Source organism: Pieris rapae, chromosome 5 (assembly GCF_905147795.1).
Source record: "Pieris rapae chromosome 5, ilPieRapa1.1, whole genome shotgun sequence".
Lineage (NCBI taxonomy): Eukaryota > Metazoa > Arthropoda > Insecta > Lepidoptera > Pieridae > Pieris > Pieris rapae.
Genome location: NC_059513.1, coordinates 2617473 through 2638184, shown reverse-complemented (window position 1 = coordinate 2638184; position 20712 = coordinate 2617473). Strand labels below are relative to the sequence as shown.

Genomic DNA, 20712 nt, shown 5'->3' with positions numbered 1-20712 from the left:
GAAGAATGGAGCGCACAAATTACTTAACAGTCGGCAGCGACCATGTTTTTTAACATTTATTTATATATTTACATTTTGTTACCTAATACAAAAACATACATATAGAAAACAAACATTTTAAGTTGCGGCAATAGATTTGATATTAAATAGGTAAGTACATAACGTTTCAATTAAAGTAAAATTTAAATGGGTGGAAAACCCATTTTTCTAATTTAACCGACCCATATTAAGATGCATTGGCGATTAAGACAAAATCCCTTTTACGACATGCGTGACCGACTACCACCAAAGGAATTTGATTCAAAACAAACAATTCCGTTTGGTGTAGGTGGGTGACGCACAGCGATTTCTTTTGTGTAAAGCCCCGGCAACCATAGATATTGAAGCGATTATATTCTTCTACCACCAGCACAAAATTGAGCTAAGCAAATATGTATAACCTTTCCGAAAACGTTTCATGGAATGATTTCAAATCCCATCTCTGTACCTATATGTACAGATTATAGAACAATGAACAATAAACTTAATTCATGCAGATTTTATGAGATGAAATCAAAACAAAAAAGAAATAAACCTTACGAACTAAAGTAGACGCCAGAAACGTGGATAAAAACGCTGAAATATACAGAAAATATTATTAGACATCCATGCATTTATTAAAAACTGCAAGATTTGTTTAATTATTTAACGTTATAGGTAAGACTAAAACGCCTGTGTGCGTGAAACGGAAACAATATAAAGAATTAATTTAAAAGTAAAACATAAGCAAACAACAAGCAAAAACCAGTTATGCAAAAAGCGTATGACGGGCCTTGTAAAATATATTTAGTTTGGAATAATTAATAAATTTGCTGTGCTGAATAATAATATTACAGATTAATATAAATCCTTTGTCGCTATCTTTTTGGTTACATATACTTAAAAGTTATTGAATATTTTTAAATTATTTATTTCATACTGAAATCGATACATTTGTATACTTGGGACACGTTATAATTAAGATTTCATTAAAAGGAATGTTAGACTCATTAGGGAGCGTAGTATTATATAACTTAATAAACAATTCAGGGGGGAGGGGGGATCTTGTAAAACGTTACAGTGCGTTACAAGGCGTTACGTAACATTTTATATTTTTGTAAAATTAGAGCCCTCTTTTAATGCATATGGAAAACAGAGTATATTTTTTTGACTGGGACAATGCAGAGCGGCACAAACTTATTCCATCTGTATACGCCGACGTCAACGTCAAGAAAAACGTAACAGTGCGTTACAAAGGGGGGCCTCCCTCCCTAAAATCTTTAAAAATTGCGTGACGTAATAATTGAACGCTCCCTTATCCAGTATACCATAGACAGATAGCACAATATTCTCCCAATTTGAATGACATGTCTTCTATGTGCAACATCATGCAAACTTACCCATCTCATACAATCCTTAACACCGACACAATTCCAAAACATTAAATCTACAATTAAAACGAACACGTCTAGAGAAAAATTTAATAAAAAAAAACATCACAAAACTCGCACTATGTAATCTGTGCTGGGTACAACCATTTCAAATAACTAGAAAAACACAGGGATGTTGCAAAATACTAAAAAAAAACATTTTCGTAAAACATTAAATGTGTTCAAAATTTTTAATTACAAGATTCATCATAACGTTCTTCACCAAGAATTTACAAAAGGTATTAAGTTAATCACTATTAAAACTATCTATGATTTTTTTAAATATAATTTAACGTAAAAATATCCAAACAAAGGTGTAATATTAAAATTCAAAAAAAGACGCTTTTTAAAGAATACTTTTTTTTTGAAAATTGCAGACTGGCAACCCAAAGCTGAACTTGTTATAACTAGCACTTTTTACACCCACACAAAATAAACACCGAGTTAGAAAAAGCATAAATTATAATTATAGCATAAAGGTTAGTTTCAGTATTTCACAACAAAAAGCATCTACACACATAACCACAAAGAGACGGTAATAGTAAAATGACATGTGTTAGAGTGAGACAGGTATTTACCAATAGGCAGCGACGCGGCTGAGTTGGGGACGGAAGATGCCCCCCCACCGGGAGAGGGGGGCGCTGTTAACGTAGAAAGGGCCTAGAAATATACATATACAATAATAAATTTCGTTGCATTGAGTCTATATCATTAAAATAAATAAAATTTTAGTCTATAACTCTATAGTTTTCTTGTATTGTAGTTATCGTTTTCTCTTAGGTAATATAGACTTAAATACATAGAAATAATAAGTAAAAACTTTCAAAACTAAATACTTTAACTATACGAACTAAGACGCAGATTGTTATCTCCTCGACTTCTACGTGCATGTTCGTTAGTTGCTAACGTATAAGTCGTATATAACGAGTTCAAAGACTATAATTCAACGGGCACCTACATTTTACGCCTTTAGATATTGCGTATATTCAAACCAAGAAAAGTCTCTTATTGATTCCTTTTATATATGTTATTGACAAGTAAAAATTGTATTGTAAAGATTATCAACTCACCATATGAGAACTGCTTGGGTCGATATGAGGTGGTTCAACGGTAGCACATTTGCTGTTTGATTTCTTCTTTCGTAAGCCAAATTTACGTCTGTCTTTTTTCACGTTTGGAGACGCGCCATCCATTGATACCTAAAACGTGATTATTACAAGAGTTTTATACAGAGTTTTTATTACAGAGTAGCGTTAGCCTAGTAGGCCTTAATGCTGAGAAGTTTCGAACCCTAAATGATACAATTGTGAAACAATAGTTTGTGCTGTACAATTAAAATATGCGTGTGCCTTCAGCGTCGAGTTTAAGCTCGAAGACTATACGGCTAGAGGTGATATTCAGAAACGCGTAGGCAAAAATGGATTGGTTTTTGTCGTACCAGAGGCTAGGACTCAAGAATCTATGGCTTGCATCAGGCACATGAAGCTATTAATAATAATAAAAAAATAACTCTTTTAGAATTATTTTAAAACAATAAAAAATACTTTATTACTAAAGGAGTTTTGTTAGTAATGAAAATACGATATCAAGAACCAATAACAAGCAAGTAACTAAGTAGCTCAGTATAACTATTTCAAGTACTTCAAAGTTCAATAACATATATAAATAGGATGTAATCATATTATTATTCGATAAAAAAAGCTATGAGCTAACCATCGATGTTACCACGAACAAAAACAATTAACCCCTAGATATGCCTATAAATATAACATAATCTATACAGTTTCATTATAAAATAGTATACTAAATATAAAACATTATATGTATAATAATATTTGAAAAATAGTAACTTTTTTGGTTTGGGCGGAACAAATCACAACACATCAACTTCCACGGCAGCAATTTTATTCATCTGTAACCGAAAAACGGAGCGATTTTTTACCCCTCAAATAATAATTTAATAATGTGTTCCTGTCCGAAATTTCTACAAGAATTATTTTAGGCAATAGATGAAATTATTGCTAAATTAAAAAAAATGCATGTTTATAGGTTATCTAGAAAGCCAATTTTCGATTCACTATTTTAAATTAATATACTATTGAAACTAAGGACGCATCGATACGCCTTTTTGCCGATACGATACCAATGCTTATTGTCTTAAAATTAAATTAAGATAAAACATGAAGTTTGGTTAGATTTTTTTTTATTTTTATTAAAAATTATACACATTCACAAATTAAAGGTTACTTTAAACCTTAATAATTAAAGTTAACATTGATAAGATTTTTATAAACCTGTATTTTCTTTAATTTTGTATAAAAAAGAACTACGGACAATAACAGTTAAAAGCCAACTAAAGTCTAGCAAAAATCAAAATGGAATACAACAAACTCTGTAAAACTCGGGGATTCCCCGAGCATAGGTAATCAATTTATCGTCTGCAACGACCTAGGTCAAATTATATGCACCTGAAATTAATTTTTTAAAGGTCGATTTAATGTATCGTTGTGTCGGCAATTAAAATATCGACGATGCCGATATATCGACAATCCTAAAGTATTTAGTATGTATAATAAAAACCAATCAAAACATCTTCTAACTAAAAATTTGATAATAATTTTCTACTTACGTCAGTATCATGATGGGTCTGTTGTTGTAGCTCCAGTGCATCCAAAAGCCGCTGCAACTGTTGCACTGAGAGCTGAGCCTGACCCAACTCGCGTGTCACTGTATCCAAGGGAGCGCCCGATTCTAAAATGTGACCTTATTCAGTGGAAAATGAATTCAAATCTAGCCTTATTAAAGGCAATAAACAATAAACAATACTGTATATTGTAACGTTAGTTTTACTCGATATAAGAACTCATTAATGTCGATTCCTTTTCTTCCTTAATTACTAGCGCAAGTATGCAATAACTGTAAAACAAAGGGTTATTTTGTGTCATTTGTATAGTAATTATTGTTACATAATGAGAAGGTACATAGGGAAATAGGTAAATAGCATGCTTATTTATCTAAAAAGCGACAATGCATTCATGCTTACTGACATGGCTGGTATAAGACTATTAAATAACACTTGAACCCGATTTTCTTGCTATACATATTACGGTGTTTTAATTATTTTACAGTTGTCGTAGGCAACAAGGCTTAAAACTTGAAACATATAGGTAAAGAATATCAAAATCGTGTTAAGATCTACTAATAAGTTTTATTAAAAAGTACTCGCATCAATCATATTACCATAATATAACATATAAATTTTCTCGGCTACAAATCATTACTCCAAAGAGATAAAATTAATAAGCAATTTTATATTGGCCAATAATTTTGAATTTAGCATACCTATGATCCAACTGGCCAGCCTGCCGCCAGGGGTGCCCGAAACGAAGCCGGCTTGTGGCCCACGCAAGGGCCCAGATGTGGGACTTACCAGCCCTGAGAACAGGCACAGGTGGAGATGTTCAAGCTATGAAACTATATTGTCGTGAAAAGTATCGTCTAAAATGTAAGTGCATGTTGTTTCTTATAAAACAAAATTACGCACTCAATCATACATTCTTCACTTATACACACACCTGTATGATAATTTAATACGCCTTTTTTTCGCTTTAAAACAAATGGTCAATTCGCAAACCAGCTACTTACATTTCCAACGTGCGATTTGTATCAGACAACTAATTATAGTGAATTTGGTAAGTTATTGTTTATTGCACCTACGTGAAAACTATATATTAGGAATATAAAAGGAAAAAAACATGTACAACACACACTGAATATATAAGAAACAACAATATATCTAAAGGATTGAATGAATCGAAAAGAATTGTCATGCAATGAAATGAAACGAATCTACCAACTGTCATACCGCTACAGATATGATTTTATTCTAGGGAAGGTAAACACGATACTTAACTTGAATTTACGAAGAGATTGTATGATATAGTGAAGTAGTAATGTGTATCAGCTCAAACTACCCTACCCTTCCCTATCTAACCTCACCATATATAGAACAGTATATATAATTTAATATACTGCTTAATTATATTTAATTTATAAAGAAAAACGGATCTTGCGCTACAAATTAGATACATGCAAGATCTTTTAAAAATATTAAATCACTTAATCTGACTTTATTTGAAATTACTATTATATATATATATATATATATATATATATATATATATATATATATATGTGTGTAATAGTAATTTCAAATAAAGTCACGATTTAGTGATTTAATATTATATATATATATCTATATAACTTGGCTACAGATACGGTACGAGCACTGACCAGAGGAGAATGAGGGATCGCTGGTACACCTATAAATCGTTTTCAAATCATTTCTACTCTCCTGACCGACGTGCAACGACGACGCGCATTTGACCGGCTTTAATTTTTGATTTAAAAACAGCTGATAGACATTAAAATCTTTCCACAGACGCAGCGTTTCCGTTTGGGCCGCCTTAGATCTCTTATATGAAGGACCCAAAACCATTTCGTTAATAAAATCCTGTTGGACTTTCCATTTTCTTCTATTTATTTTTGATAGATCCTTATTTTTCAACAATCTAGATTTAGGTTTTATGTTTCGCATGTTTTGTGATGTACTACGGGGTGTTAGTATATATTTGATTGTCGTGTTCATCGCGCAGTCTTTCATGCATGCCTCTCTGTGCTTATTTTGATTGGATACAGCTTTATCGGTTTTTAGTATGTCCTCTACGCTAGACTGGCTCAAATCAGTTTGCGTACTGCTTATATCGAATACGGCCGCTAATTTTTTTAGTAGATCCGGGTTTAAACCAACAACTTGCTTTTCCTCAGTTTGAAGCTCAGCATTATTATTAAGAATATGCTCCGCACTGATGGCTACGTTGTTAATACGATATTCTCTTTGAAATTCAACGCTAGTATTAGTTGTAGTTTCTTTGAAATCGTTTATGTTAGATATATCATATTGCGTTTCGGAATCTTCAAACTTTTTCGCAACGCCATCTTCGTTATATATTTTACCTAGAAGACTCAAACCCTGAATTTTACTGGCATTTAAAATGGCTTTTTCATGTTTTTTCTTTAGTTTTAAATAAAAATTGTTAATATCTTTATATAGACTAGGAACGTTCTTGGATAACGAAGCTAAATTTTCTAGGAGTAGCAGTATGAACTTTTCATCTATAGCTCTTGGCTGTTTTTCAAAGACATTCATTTCTTCAGGATAGCTTGGAGACGAACAGGAGCATGGGGGAAAATTTTCAGTTGGCGGCGATTTCTTCTTTGACTTGAAAGTTCCCGCTAACCCTTTCAACGATAATAGGTAACAAGATTGCGAATCATCGAACTCAGTTGCATTGGTTGATTCAGGACTATCGGGTATCTTTGCTGTATCACTTCCTGGTAAAATTTCAATTTTTTCGCGTTCTCTATAAGCTTTTGACGTTCCTCCACTGCTATACGGATCAGAATCATATATTGTATTTTTGCGTTCTCTGCTGCCACAACTACTTGAATAGGGTTTAAGATCTATCGGCACTTTTGAAAAGCTTTTATTTTCAATAAGCGGTATGTGAATTTTCCCAAGCTGACCTCTAAAAAACTTGTCAGAATCTGAGGTGCTGTTATATCGAATAGGCAACCAAGGATCGATTTGAGTTTCATTCCGATTTTTATTTTCCTCTAGATGTGTTACCTCATTGCCGTCAAACATTGGCCTGTTATTAGCTTCTGATACATTTTTTTGATCATTCAAATCATTATGCTCATTATTTTCCTTGGTAAATATAGTTGTTATTTTATCTAGAACTTCTTTTAAGTACATTTGTCCAGAGTCAAGGTTCTTCTTTTCATTGATATTGTCGCCTAAAAACTCTCTGGTGGTAACGCATCTAGACACTTTCTTCTGTACACTTTCAGTTTCAACATCGCATATAGGTGAAACGACCTTTGACTCATCTTGTGACGAACAGGTGTCAGTAATACTATGACTGCTATGAAGCAAATCTAAATATACACTTAAGAATTCTTTGGCGACTGTTGCAGGAATAGCCGTTTCACTAATAAGATGACTGATTGTGTCTTGTATTTTGGTCAACTCGTTTGAAGAGTTAGAATCATCGCACTGAGGGCTTACACTTGGCTTGTTAATTTCGCTTTTATGAGACAATTTTTCAATATTGTCTATGAGTCTCTTAGTTATTTTTATATCTTTCTCTTTACTGCCACTATTGCGAACTGTTTCACAGATGTAAACAGTATTTTTCAATATTCTTTCGAGTTTTTGTATCTGTCGTTCTTTATCGTTATGACTGAACTTTGTTAGTTCTTTGGCTTTTTTAGATTTTTTATTTTCATCATCGACAGGAATAATAGCAGCCTTCTCTTTATGTTTCATACCATAAAATTGTGTTTCTTTTGTAACACTTTCTAATTGATAACTTGAAATTTTTTCATCTTTGGTGAAGTATTTATTAGACTGCCGATCTATTGACTTCACTTGCATTATTTCATCTCTGATACTTCCGATTGTTGTGTTTTTAAGCCAAAATTCTAGTAGGCAACGAAATAAAATTTTAATAGGATGAACGTCGGTAGGACACAGTTTCATTGTGTAAAGCTCTTTTACAATTTGACTAATATAGCTTTTTATACTATCATCGTATATATGAAACATATGGCTATTTTGCACAGTTTCAATAACTGACGTCATAAGCCGTTCTGTTATAAAATCATATTCATAGGCAGTCATTGCATCTTGAAAAGATTTACTTTGCTTATCATCAATTTGTACTTCAATATTTTTTGTTGATTTAGTATAATTGGTATCTCTGGAGTGAAGATTTGCTAGCAAAATACATTTGGTTAGGCGCTTTTTAAGTTTAGGTTCTTCATACATATTTTTATATTTGACTAAATTTGTAGACTTGTTGCTCTTCCGCATAGGAGATTGTAAACATTTTTCTTTGGGTTTGAAGAAGAAGAATGCTGGAGTTCTACTGCTATCCTCTTCAGAATTTTGCGTCAGAAAATTATATGCATTATCAAACGGTATCTTCGTTGGCGAGTTTAACGAGTATTTACATAATAAAGAAGATTGTAATCTAAGCGATGTTGTATTAAAATCGCTATATTCAAGTTTTTCACCATCAGTCTCAGAAGGTGAAACTGAATTTCCGTATTCTTTACGTTTGGCGACACAATTCATAGAACATAGACTTTTGTGTTGCTTGTCACCGATTTTTTTTATATTATTTATTTGATAGGATTTCGGTATAGGAATCACTTTTGTTTTTAATAGTGGACTCGGTATAGAGACGGGGAACACAGTAGTTAGGAAAGGAATATTTCTTGATGATGTGCAGATTGATGACTTTTCAATGCTCGAAGGAGTCATACCTTTAGTAAAAAATATTTTTAAGAAAAGGAAAGGAGATCTACAAGATATCAATTACAGGAAAAAATAAAGATTACTGTAATCTTTATTTTTTAAACAGAGTCTATAGGTTTCTGTTAGGAGACGATCATTCCTTAAATAAAATCGGTACGTTTTGAGTTTTTATTAAAACTATTTTATATAAGGCACAGCGACGACCTACATTTGTTTCTATGTTGTGATTTTTTACAAATGACTATACAGCATGTTCATAAACCGATCAGCCACCTAAGAACTAACAAACTATGTTTTTTTTTTTTTCGGCATATCTGTGACTGCCTTTTATTTATATTAAATTGTATAAACTTACGTGAGGAAGTATCTGTGGGAGGTAGATCATCTACTGGCGCATGTATCTTTGGTACCGACTCACGCGCACCGAAAGTCAATAAGTGCTGCCTGTATAATCTGAAAATTGTATTATAATATTAATCCCCTTCACCCATAAAGCCACCATACATAGCAACCGCAAAGGAACAGCTATATATATACACAGAACTGGATAGACATTTGTCCACAATTCCGCCTGACGTTAAGTTAGATTCGGCCTATTGAAGTGCACGCTTATCCAGGAGTTGACGGAAGATGGAAGGGATCCCACAAGGAGCTTTGCTGCTTTAAAGAAACGATGATCGTGCATTGGGCACCTGAGGAACTTAACAACGAAGGAGAGAAACTCAAGCCTGCTAGGATGAGCAGAGCATGACGGAATCAGGTTTTAAATGGAGTCTCCAGAGCCTTTAGAGAAAGTCTTGGATAAAAATAAATGCATATATGTGATAAGTCTAAAGAGATTAAGATTATTAGACTATATTTTGACTTAATAAGCAAAAATGCAAATAGTAAAATATAAATATATTATTATATATACATTAAGTGTATAAATCCGGTCACTAAAGTGAACGGCCTGATCCCTATCAAGCGATATCTTCCTGACAAGTAAACCTTCTTTTTATGTAACAGGATGTAAACGTTTAGGAGGCTTGCCGTATGATAAATGATAGCCAATGGCCGGTAGCTCGAAAGTGCGTTGCTGGCCTTTTAAGAAATTAATATCCAAATAGTTAGAATCGATTAGTTTTTACTTTATCAATATGATTTCAACAAATGTAAATATAAGGATGTTTCTGTTTGGTTTCCGAATAAATAAATAAATGCAGCAAGTTTATTACTCACCGATGCGTCTTCAAAACATTCAACCATGTCCTGAAAACTTCAGGTGTCTTCGCCCTTAAATGGTATATGAATTCATCTGCATCTATATCGATGCGCCGGCGCCGAGCTTTAGCCGAAATCACAGACAGACCGACATCCACAGACCCATGGAGTCTTCCTCGCGCCACGTCCGAAGGAGATCGAGCATAGACTAGAATACCACCGTCTACTACGAAGAATCTCTGGAAACGGATTAGAAAAATTGTACCGGTTTCCAATGGCTCCATGTGATTTATAAGTCATTACACAGGTGGACGATTTTTTTTAGGTCTTAAACTCAAGACTAAGCGCTAAGTATGACTTCGGTATGTCAGAAACGTATTTATTATTTAACGGGAGTATTAGTTCCCTTAATAAAATATTAATTATCAAAATTACTTATAGACGACCGATAAAAATTTTGATACTTTTAATTGAAAAAATTTTGATACTTTTTATTGAAAAAATATTGACTGTTTATTGATTGTTTTGTATGATTGATGTTAATGATTCATTAGTTTACATATATAACTTCTAACGCGAGTAGATAAGTAGACACATGTGTTATTTATATGGCCCTCGCCTTAACGCGCACCTTAAAATTAATCATTTGACATCACTTTTTATGCCTTTGTTCTGTTAGTCTATCGTATACATACAATAAAGAGTCTTAAATTATATTTGTTACCTTGTGCCAACCCTTGAGCGGCCACTTCCGCTTCTTATGCAAGTACCCGTTGAACACTTCCGGTCTCTTGTCAAACCTCTGTCCATCCTTTAGTCCCTCCAATATCTCCCATTCGCTGCCTCGGCGACGCCTAGAATTGCTTTAAAAAATAATTTGAACTTTATACACGTGCAGTATTTTGTTGATGTTTAGCTAGGAATCACGTTTTCAGATTCATTTACTATTCCCTTGTATAACCTCAGTATAAAGCTTGAATTAGCACATGCTCATGGGCGTCGCGGAAGGGCAGCCAATAGTCAATCGAAAAAGACTTTTTCTTATAATTGATTTGCCAAATATGTTTTGCTATATATATATCAAATTATATACTATTACTTATTGTACAGTCAAGCTCACTTTGAAGCTTTTCTTGTGCTACAACTAATATTGTTCCCATCATCTATACCTACGTCTACTGTCCCCCTGCCCAATTGTAAAAATAAATAACTACGACATTCGTGGACTAGATATTGGTCGATATATATTTCAAGCCGGGAAAATAAATCTTGTCATTATAATGTCTATATGTAATAATAACACGACTCCACAAAAATAATTTACATACAAAAATAAAGTACTTACTTTTGAACATAAATTATTTTCCACAATTATGTACGTTGTTAGTAAAACTTAATAATAGCACTAAACGTATTCATTTTAATATTATATTATAAACAATTTAATTACAGATTTTATGAATAATTCAATCAGTAATCAGCATCAACATACGCAAACTTTTTGATAACATATTTGTTTTCGTCTACGACCGAAAATTATCGAAATGTAAGCTTTACACACAGTCAATTTTGTGTTCACCCGTGTTATGTGATATTGTGTGTTCGAGATATCAAAATAAACAAGAACTTAAAAATCTATATTTTTTTTAAATATGTTCTAAATTATATTACGATCTAAACTTTTCAGACTAAAACTCCTAAGTTTTAATATCCATATAGACCTTGAAACAGAACGTGACTGCAACTGTTGCTTTATGTGTCACGATATTTTAAAACGTATCACAAACTTGCGTCCCACATACAACGCCTATTTACAATGTTGACTATGTACTTTTTATAGTACAGGGGCAAACAGGCAGGCTCATCTGATATTAAGTGACACTGCCGCTCCCATGGGCTTTCACACACAGACACTAACATAAGGCGCGCCAGTTGAAGGCCTTTTAGGAGTTGATACGCTCTTTCTTGAAGGAGCCTACGTCGAATTGGTTCGAACCAAATAGTTGTGCTAAGCAAACAGTGCTTTAAAAAGCGCTGAATTTAACAACGACTCATCAACTTCGTTTTTGACCGCCACTCAATTTTGGATTAAAAGATCTGTCATCTGTTGTATTCTGTGTCATTTATTTTTAATACATTTAAGTCAGCAGTGTTGGCCTAATGGCTTCAGCGTGCGACTCTCATACCGGAGGTTGTACGTTCGATCCCCAGCTGTGCACCAATGGACTTTCTTTCTATGTATAATATTTTCTCGAACGGTGAAGGAAAACATCGTGAGGAAACCGACATGTCTTAGACCCAAAAAGTCGACGACGTGTGTCAGGCACTGAAGGCGGATCACCTACTTGCCTATTAGATTTAAAAATGATCACGAAACAGATTCAGAAATCTGAGGCCAAGACCTAAAAGAGGTTGTTGTGCCACTGATTTATTTTCATTTATTTGATTTTCATAAGAAAAATAAAATACAAATAAATAGTTGTTTAAATTCACACAACTATTTATTTTTATTCGGTTTATATTTGTTAAACTTACCCTCTAGACTTGCCAGTCCTTGGTGGAGGTGGCAAAGGCCTGACAGACCTATCCCCGCTATCCGCAGATAGGGAAGCTGTCTCTCCGGAACAATCGGAGTCTGACGGAGCCCTACGTAACGCGGATGCCCGACCTGCCGCGCCACGACGTCGTTCGCCTGGAATACATCGATATTTGCTTAAGAATTCTGCAAACGACTCAGTTAGAATGAAATACTTGGTATTGTCTTATATTAACATAACTTTTACAAATTTAAACTTTTTTTACAATTTCATTCGCACTTTTAACGGATTGATTGATTGAAACGTCGGTTAAATGTAAAATTATGTTTAAATAATTAGAAGTTAACAATAATACATAACGTCAATCCGTTATAAAAGTGTTTTTCTTTAAATCAAACACTTGATTCGAGGGTATGCTTTCAAGATTTGACAACATAAGACAACATTTAAGAACTGCTTAGAATTGTGTACCAAACGGGAATAAAACATTACTTTCAAAAACTATCTAGTTTGACTAATCTGTCCTAGAAATGATCAAGACAGAATCGTGGAGAATTTTTTTATGAAGTTTAGCGTTCTTTCTTTGCACGTGCCACGATGTATTCTTTTACAGTATTAATTATTGCGTGCACTAAAACATACTATTGGTAGTAAGCACTACCAAATGGAATGTAAAACAAAAGACGCAAGTTTGACTCTGCAAACGTCTTTTTGAAGTGAAACTTCTTTATCGGCGATAGAAAAAAATTACCGTCACAATTTTCGGTTTCGCGTCACATTTTTCGGTTACGCGTCACACTTCACAAACAAATCTTGCAACTAATCAATAAACTGGATCCGAAATCGCAGGATGCAGAATCAAGTTGTCAAAATGTAGTTTTATGCAAACTAAAATTATTTAATACTAACTACAAATTGCTTGATCGATCGCAGGTTGAATACAATGATTTTTATTCATTGTCAACCCCTTAAATTCCCACTACATTTAGAAGACACGAGAAACAATTAAGCATCTTCGTACAATGTTTCCAGTCCGTTTCAAATAACATTACTTCAACTACGTTAAAGTTCTCGTTAATTATGCAAAATTCGTTCCGCTATTGTTTCTACTAAACATTATACATGGCTATTAGGCTACTCAAGGACGTTGATTTATATGCATTTTACGATACATTTAGTAAATAAGGAAGCACTTGTTTTTGAAACGTAAACGACTTATCTAAATGAAAGAAAAAAATCTTATGGGAAAAGGAGTCTCTTCAACCTTCTAAGTCGTAGTATGTACGGGTCTATCTTGATTGTCGTTGACATTTAGACATAGCCAAAGACACAACATTTATTAGTGTAACTAAACACAAAATAACAGCAAAAAAAGTACGTTTTAAGTGTGTTATGCGTGTGTGCTGTGCTTGCAATTGGGCCTGGCTCAGCATTATGCTGAGGAGCAGAGTTCCACAGCGCTGGTCATTATTTCATTCTCCATTTCTTCAAAGGCTTTAATAGTTTACGTCACTAAACAGTGCCTACAAATTACAGTAAAAACGTCCACTTGTCTTATCATAAACTAGCTGCTTCCGCGAACTTCGTTTCTCCTTAATGCCTAGCCTACCTTTTTAGTACATGCCAACATGGAACATTTTGCTATGCTACCCCCTTTTTTTATTTTTTGGTTGATTTTTTACACCTTGTGTCCGAAAAACCCTAATATCTTACGGAACCCGATTTTTGTTCAAAATTAAATATAGCCTATATTACTCGTGGATAATGTAGCTTTCGAATGGTGAAAGAACTTTTAAAATCGGTCCAGTAGTTTATGAGCCTATTCATTACAATCAAACAAACAAACAAAGTTTTCCTCTTTATAATATTAGTGTAGATAATTTCGTCTGTAGTATTTTAAATAGTATCTGCGCCCTCCCTTCAAATATTAATACTCACGTTTGCTCTCAAGTCTCGTCGGCTCTGTGGCGACATGCTTGAGCCCAGTCTGATTTGACATTTTGTTGTTACAGTTGCGCACCAACCATCTTAACGCTGAAACATAAGTACAACAATTATTAGAACATTATTGTGAATTTTTGCATTTTATTATTACGTTACGAAAAATCCGAGACAAATTATCTTAGGAGACAGGTTGACCCGATGCCTTCGGATTTTACTTTTGTATTGTTTTGTTTTATTACATATTTTATTTTGTTTGAATTCAACAGCTGTTTAACGTTTGTGATACGAGTTGATACATTTTTTATGGAGTTAATGGCCTGGTATCTAGACCTTTTGGCCAATGATGATCAACTCCATGTTTCAAACATCTACAGATGGTAAGGATGTTTGATTGATTTGAATGATGCAAAGCCATAGATAAGATATACAGATCTTTCTAGTCTACACATCCCTACGCAATCTATACAAAATGAATTTAAATTTAATAAAATAATAATATTCTGTAGTTTTAACTAAAAGAACCTTGATAATGTAAGAATACTGAGCATTGTAATCACCGGACGAGCAAAGTAAGATAAAACTACTATTTAGGTCACCAAGACGAGTGTACAATGTTTGTGACAAGAAAACATCAAGTACACAAAGAAATGTTTTGCAATTCTATATTAAGTATTCTAGTCGAGTATCAGTTACGGTTATAAGCAATGCAGTTACAAAAAATGGAAATTTCGTTTTTTATGTATTTTCCGATTAATTGACAGCGGAATTATTAAGAACGTACCTACTACAGATTAGGAAACATGAACAATATTATTAAAATATTATTTTTTTTTGATAGTTTTATATATATTAATAGTTTTAAAAATATTAGTCGAGTAGTAATTAGAAATGAAGCAGCAGCAGTGTTGGCCTAATGGCTTTAGCGTGTGACTCTCATCCCTCCCAGGTTCGATCCCCGGCTGTGCACCAATGGACTTGCTCTTAATGTGCGCATTAACAAGTCGCTCGAACGGTGAAAGAAAACATCGTGAGGAAACCGACATGTCTTAGATCCATAAAGTCGACGGCGTGTGTCAAGCACTGGAGGCTGATCACCTACTTGGCTATTTGATTTAAAAATGATCATGAAACAGATTCAGAAATCTGAGGCCCAGTCCTAAAGGGGTTGTAAGGCCACTGATAAATATATACATACAGTAATAATAAATAATTTTGATTAAATCTATTAATGACTCCTAATTTCTGTAAGGCGTCAGACGTTTTAAACATCTAAAAGTTACACTTATCTAGTATTTGTAAAAACATGAAAATCGATTTAACGACTTAGTATTAAACGCAAAATTTTATAACATTCCCTTTCATATAAAACTTTACGCATTACATAATTAGCTCTTTGCCTACTCAAACGATAGCAACATTCTCAAATACTTTAAATATCACGACCTCAAAGACGCGTAGAAAAAAATATAGAACGAAACAGCTGATTCAAACTGAGCCAAATTATGCCGACGCTGACGGAAGTTGTATTTATATAACAATTTTATTTTCACGACAGAATACCGCTTATTATGCTGCAATTAATGGTAATTATAGGTGGACGTAATAACTAGAATTTTATTATTTCTAGCAAGATCGATTTTTTGAGGCGTAGTTAGTGAAAATAGTTAATATGCGAATACCTTTTTTATTTTTATTTTTTAACTTAAAGACATACTTTTACGGATATACCTGCGGTATTTTACTGGAGCAGGGAATACGTGGGACTCACGACAATATTTACTATCCTACCCACTACTGACTTTGACTGATGGATGTCTTCAGCTCCCCAAAAAGGCCGAGGCAGGTAACAACTGAGTCCTATCCTTACCCCCGCCAAACCCGACTGCCAATATACCATAATGGGAGGAGTCTCCCACGAACGAATCGTCGTACGAACGACACGGCGACGTCATTGAGTCGTAGACATGCCGCTTCCCTCACGATATTTTCCTTCACGTACGTGCTACAGAAAGTCCATTAGCGCTCAGTCGGGAATGAGAGTTGCATTTTGAAGCCAATATGCCAAAGCCAAAAATATGCCAACACTGCTTTATACCTCACTTGGTAAAATAAATGAAAGACGTGATATTATAAAAAAATATGGAAACCTTTAAGCTTAGTACAAACATTTATGACGTTCGCTTTTAAATGCATGGCAAATGTTGCTGCCAACAAATAACTTTCTCAGAGTATGTATATCGACGAAACTATCGAACATTTGGTGCCAACAATATCATTCGTTTCTTTAGAAAAAAACGAGTTCATATGGATCTTTTTAAACTATCGACCTTCCAACGACGTTTTTCTATACATTTTCCACATAGGCTTCTCAATTTCCGTAGCACTAACGTACATTGGGAACGCGGGGTACATAAGTCAAAATTTAAGTCGATCGCAATCCATTAGTATTGGGCGTTTCAGTTATATTATATTCGAGCCAGATATTAAATAATGGGGCGTAAATTACTTAATATTTTTTTCACGAGAGTTCCGGACTTATATACGGACGTAATATATATTATTATTATTAAATAAATTTTACAAACATACCATTCAGAAGAGACAAAGGGTCTTTCATCTTAATTTTTTTCTATTAAAAATTACACCTTTATCCACATAAAAAGTATAAATGGTATCACTTCCTTTGTCAGATATAATTAATATTATATTAGCTATTTATTAATAAAAATACATTTATTTAAAGCACCATAGCGAATCGACTGACGTGTCGGATAATCTAGATACAATAAAGCCAAAATTGATAACTTTATCAAAACAAGCAATATCAGTTGTGTTATTAGAAATCGGAATTAAATCTTTAATGATTGTTTACTGAGAACATAATCTATTTTTAAAATTAGTATTGCATATTATAAAATTAGTAGGAAAAGGTAGATGAGCGTTTATCAAATAAGGAAATACAATTTTTAAATAATAAATTTTATATAAATTACTTTTAATTAAGTGCAAAATTATATTTGCTTACAAAAGGATAAAATATGATCATATTTTGGACTAAAATAGGGATAACATTTATAATTAAAGTATGTAAGCATTCATTTATAATAAATATTAGCCCAATTCATAAATGTACTCAGATATATTGAATATTTCCGTATCAGTCTCGCGTATAGTAATAATCGAGACGAATCAGCATGCATGGCCTTGTGAATGGTTTTTTCGCCTTATATGCGGGGCCTCGCTAGCAATAACGTAAGGTTTAATTGATGTTACGATATATTAAGTAGCTTTAAGATTACCTAAGTTTACTTTTTCGTCCTTTATATAGAAAAAAAATCAGTCCCATTGCACCGTTTTAACACTCATTTGTAGTTTGTACAAACGTACTCATCTATCTCTTTTCATCAGGGCCATAACATATTTTGACTGAAAGGGACAAAATATAAACTGCGCCTTCATTTATCTATACTTATTATAAAACCAATGAAGTTCTTGAATAAAACGGTTAACCTCAGAAATTAGTCCTACGATTATAAAATTGAATATAAAAATTCTGTTGAACAAGACCTCCTGGTAGTCTTGCGAACGGATGGCGTAGTTTTGCTCTTTCGCGAATTTTGTAAACGTTTTTGACATTCATAAGCATGCCTTAAGTCGCAACTAAACTGAATAAATAAATTTTGATTTGATTTGTATGTTGTATAGTATGTTTATCGATGAAGGAAATCTAACATCAACCACCACATTTCTCTACAATACTCAGAAGTTTATATTGCCCGCTTAAGTTTGTTCAATGATGAAAGACTATTCCTGGATCACCTTTGAAGTTTGTCATCTAAAATATGTTTATTTATTTTGTAAATCTTTATTGAATCACGCCGTGATCTAACGTATGATGTCATAGAGCGATGCGAGGCCTTCAATTTACGATTAATATACGTTGAAGGCTTGAACAATAAAGACGAAGCTAATTTAAGTAAACCGTTTCAAATACCGGGAGTTATTGCTACGGGCCGTAGATTCTTATTCTATGGACAGTTTATTGCACAGGCTTTCTTTGTCATGGATCAATTTTAGTAATACGATTCATTCATACATAAAATTAAAACATGTAAAGTAAGTGTAAAGGCTTGGAGAGTTAGTCGCAATTTTGAACTGACAACATAGATATGGATTTTTAATACAGTTGCTCAAAAAGTAGCGTATTGCAGGGACGTATAGCGATCGGGATGTGGGCTATTACACACTCGTGCGTTTTCATTCCCAACTGTCAATACAATGTCTATTAAAAAGAAAAAAACAACCTTTTGAAAGTTTCTACAAAAAGAAAAAATCATAGGAGTTTTTATGATTCATGCAAATATTTCTAAAAAGAAGCTATTAATTTGTTTCAATATCAGATTTAATGAATGGATTCAATGAGTTCAGTAAGGTTTCTTTTCATTCCATCTCATTAAATTTCATTTCATATCAATAAAAAAAATTCTACTGAAGACTTGGCTGTATGGGCATAGTTCCCTTTGCCTACCAAGAATCTATGACGAAAACAAAAAATCTCTGCCTATATTATTTTACGGTTGGCGCCTAAAATTTTGCCTGCTGCCTGCTTATATAATTTTTTTGCAACTGTATTAAAAATAGATACACGTGCGAAACCGTCACTGCACTTGTTCCTACATCTACATAGTCATGATCATATACTGGTACATGATCATCTATTGGGACTTTTACCTATGTAATAATTAATTAACAAAGAAGTTTAATTTCTCAGATGTATACGTTTTTACATTTTCATTTAACATGCAGATGTTATTTGTGCACATAGAAATATGCTGAGATGCATATACAAGGCCAAAGGTGTGAGACACTGAGGCTAACACTACTTGCTGTAAAACAGTAACAAAAATATAATCATTTAGAATTGAATAATACCAGAAAATAAAGTGGATGAGCATATATCCAATAATAACATTGAAAATTATTGTTCAAATGTAACAAAGGTTAATGTGATGTTAATTTTATATTTTGATTAGCAAAATCAACAATTACTGTATTCAATTACTCATTATTGTGTTAATACAACAAATAATTAATATACTTAATAGAAGCAGGAATTATATACTTGCATTATTATTGCATTTAACTTTTCAGTCAGAGAATCAGTACACCTGTCAAAAAAATGTGGTTTTATGTACTATCATATAAATAATAAAAATAGTTTTTTTAGCCATCTCAAAATTATTAATTAGAAAACTATGAAAATAAATATTATCAACAAGAAGTATCTTTTCTGTCTTAATTATTTTGCCTTGTTAGTGCAATATAATGTATACAAATAGAAAAAGAGAAAAGAAAGAAACACCAACACATTGAAACAACACTTATTAGAATTCTTAATTATAAAATAAACCTAGCACATTAAATCTTACTCACTTGATAATTAAAAACAAATTAAATATTTGTCAGTATAATTCCTTATAATCTTTTAAATGACCTGATTCCTAATTAATAAATAATAGTGGTAATACAGTCAAATCCATTTATGAAGACATCATTTAGAACATTATACTGGTTATGTTGACCTAAATCAAAGGTTTCAGCTAGGATCACCTCATTAAAAATTAACACTTTTTGTAGATGTAGATAAATGATAAATAATTGTATGTAATGTATTTTTATTATAATTTTCATGAGAAATAAATGTACAAGTATATACAGTAGGTAGTTAGTTCAATAATAGGTTAGTATTATTTACTCAAAAACAATATGATCAGCTGTCAATATTTACACCCAAATATGAGTAGTCCCTTCGATGTTGTTATAATTGATTTTGACTAGTAAGAAAAAATATACAATAATGAAGCACTTTTTTTAGTATAGTTTGCTATCATTCATTAATACTGCATGATGTATAGTCATAGATACAAATTTTAATCAAACAAAACATAATTAGAAATTGCAATAATATCACAATTATAAAGCTAATTTAATGGTTGTTACTGTGTTTGTTTTATTTATGCTATTTAATTACTGATATCAGATATTTAATAAAGCCAAACCATTTACAAGTTTAAGCCTTATAATGACTAAGTTAGATGGTTAAATTATTGTTAATGAATACATAAAACATGACATCATAATTCTAATACAGCTGCTAAGAAACAGGTAAAATACATAGAATTAGCCAGCAATTGAG

General features: G+C 32.8%; 1 protein-coding gene across 5 annotated transcripts in view; it reads right to left on the bottom strand.

Moving 5' to 3' along the window:
• The window catches only part of LOC110996392 (oxysterol-binding protein-related protein 3), a 32821-nt gene extending 15611 nt beyond the window's left edge, over nucleotides 1-17210 (bottom strand). For 2 of the 5 annotated variants that reach the window (XM_022264037.2, XM_022264038.2), the window contains exons 1-11: nucleotides 17106-17210; nucleotides 14511-14606; nucleotides 12571-12727; nucleotides 10760-10898; nucleotides 10054-10274; nucleotides 9188-9285; nucleotides 4791-4883; nucleotides 4078-4199; nucleotides 2519-2647; nucleotides 2027-2108; nucleotides 580-615 (exon numbers count right to left, since the gene is read on the bottom strand). In XM_022264037.2, coding sequence (XP_022119729.2) covers nucleotides 580-615; nucleotides 2027-2108; nucleotides 2519-2647; nucleotides 4078-4199; nucleotides 4791-4883; nucleotides 9188-9285; nucleotides 10054-10274; nucleotides 10760-10898; nucleotides 12571-12727; nucleotides 14511-14606; nucleotides 17106-17133 — 1201 coding nt within the window. In that variant the 5' untranslated portion in view covers nucleotides 17134-17210. The remainder of the gene's footprint in view (nucleotides 1-579; nucleotides 616-2026; nucleotides 2109-2518; nucleotides 2648-4077; nucleotides 4200-4790; nucleotides 4884-9187; nucleotides 9286-10053; nucleotides 10275-10759; nucleotides 10899-12570; nucleotides 12728-14510; nucleotides 14607-17105) is intronic. The other 3 variants (XM_022264039.2, XM_022264041.2, XM_045628476.1) reach the window with 2 other exon arrangements.
• Nucleotides 17211-20712: the final 3502 nt, after the last annotated feature.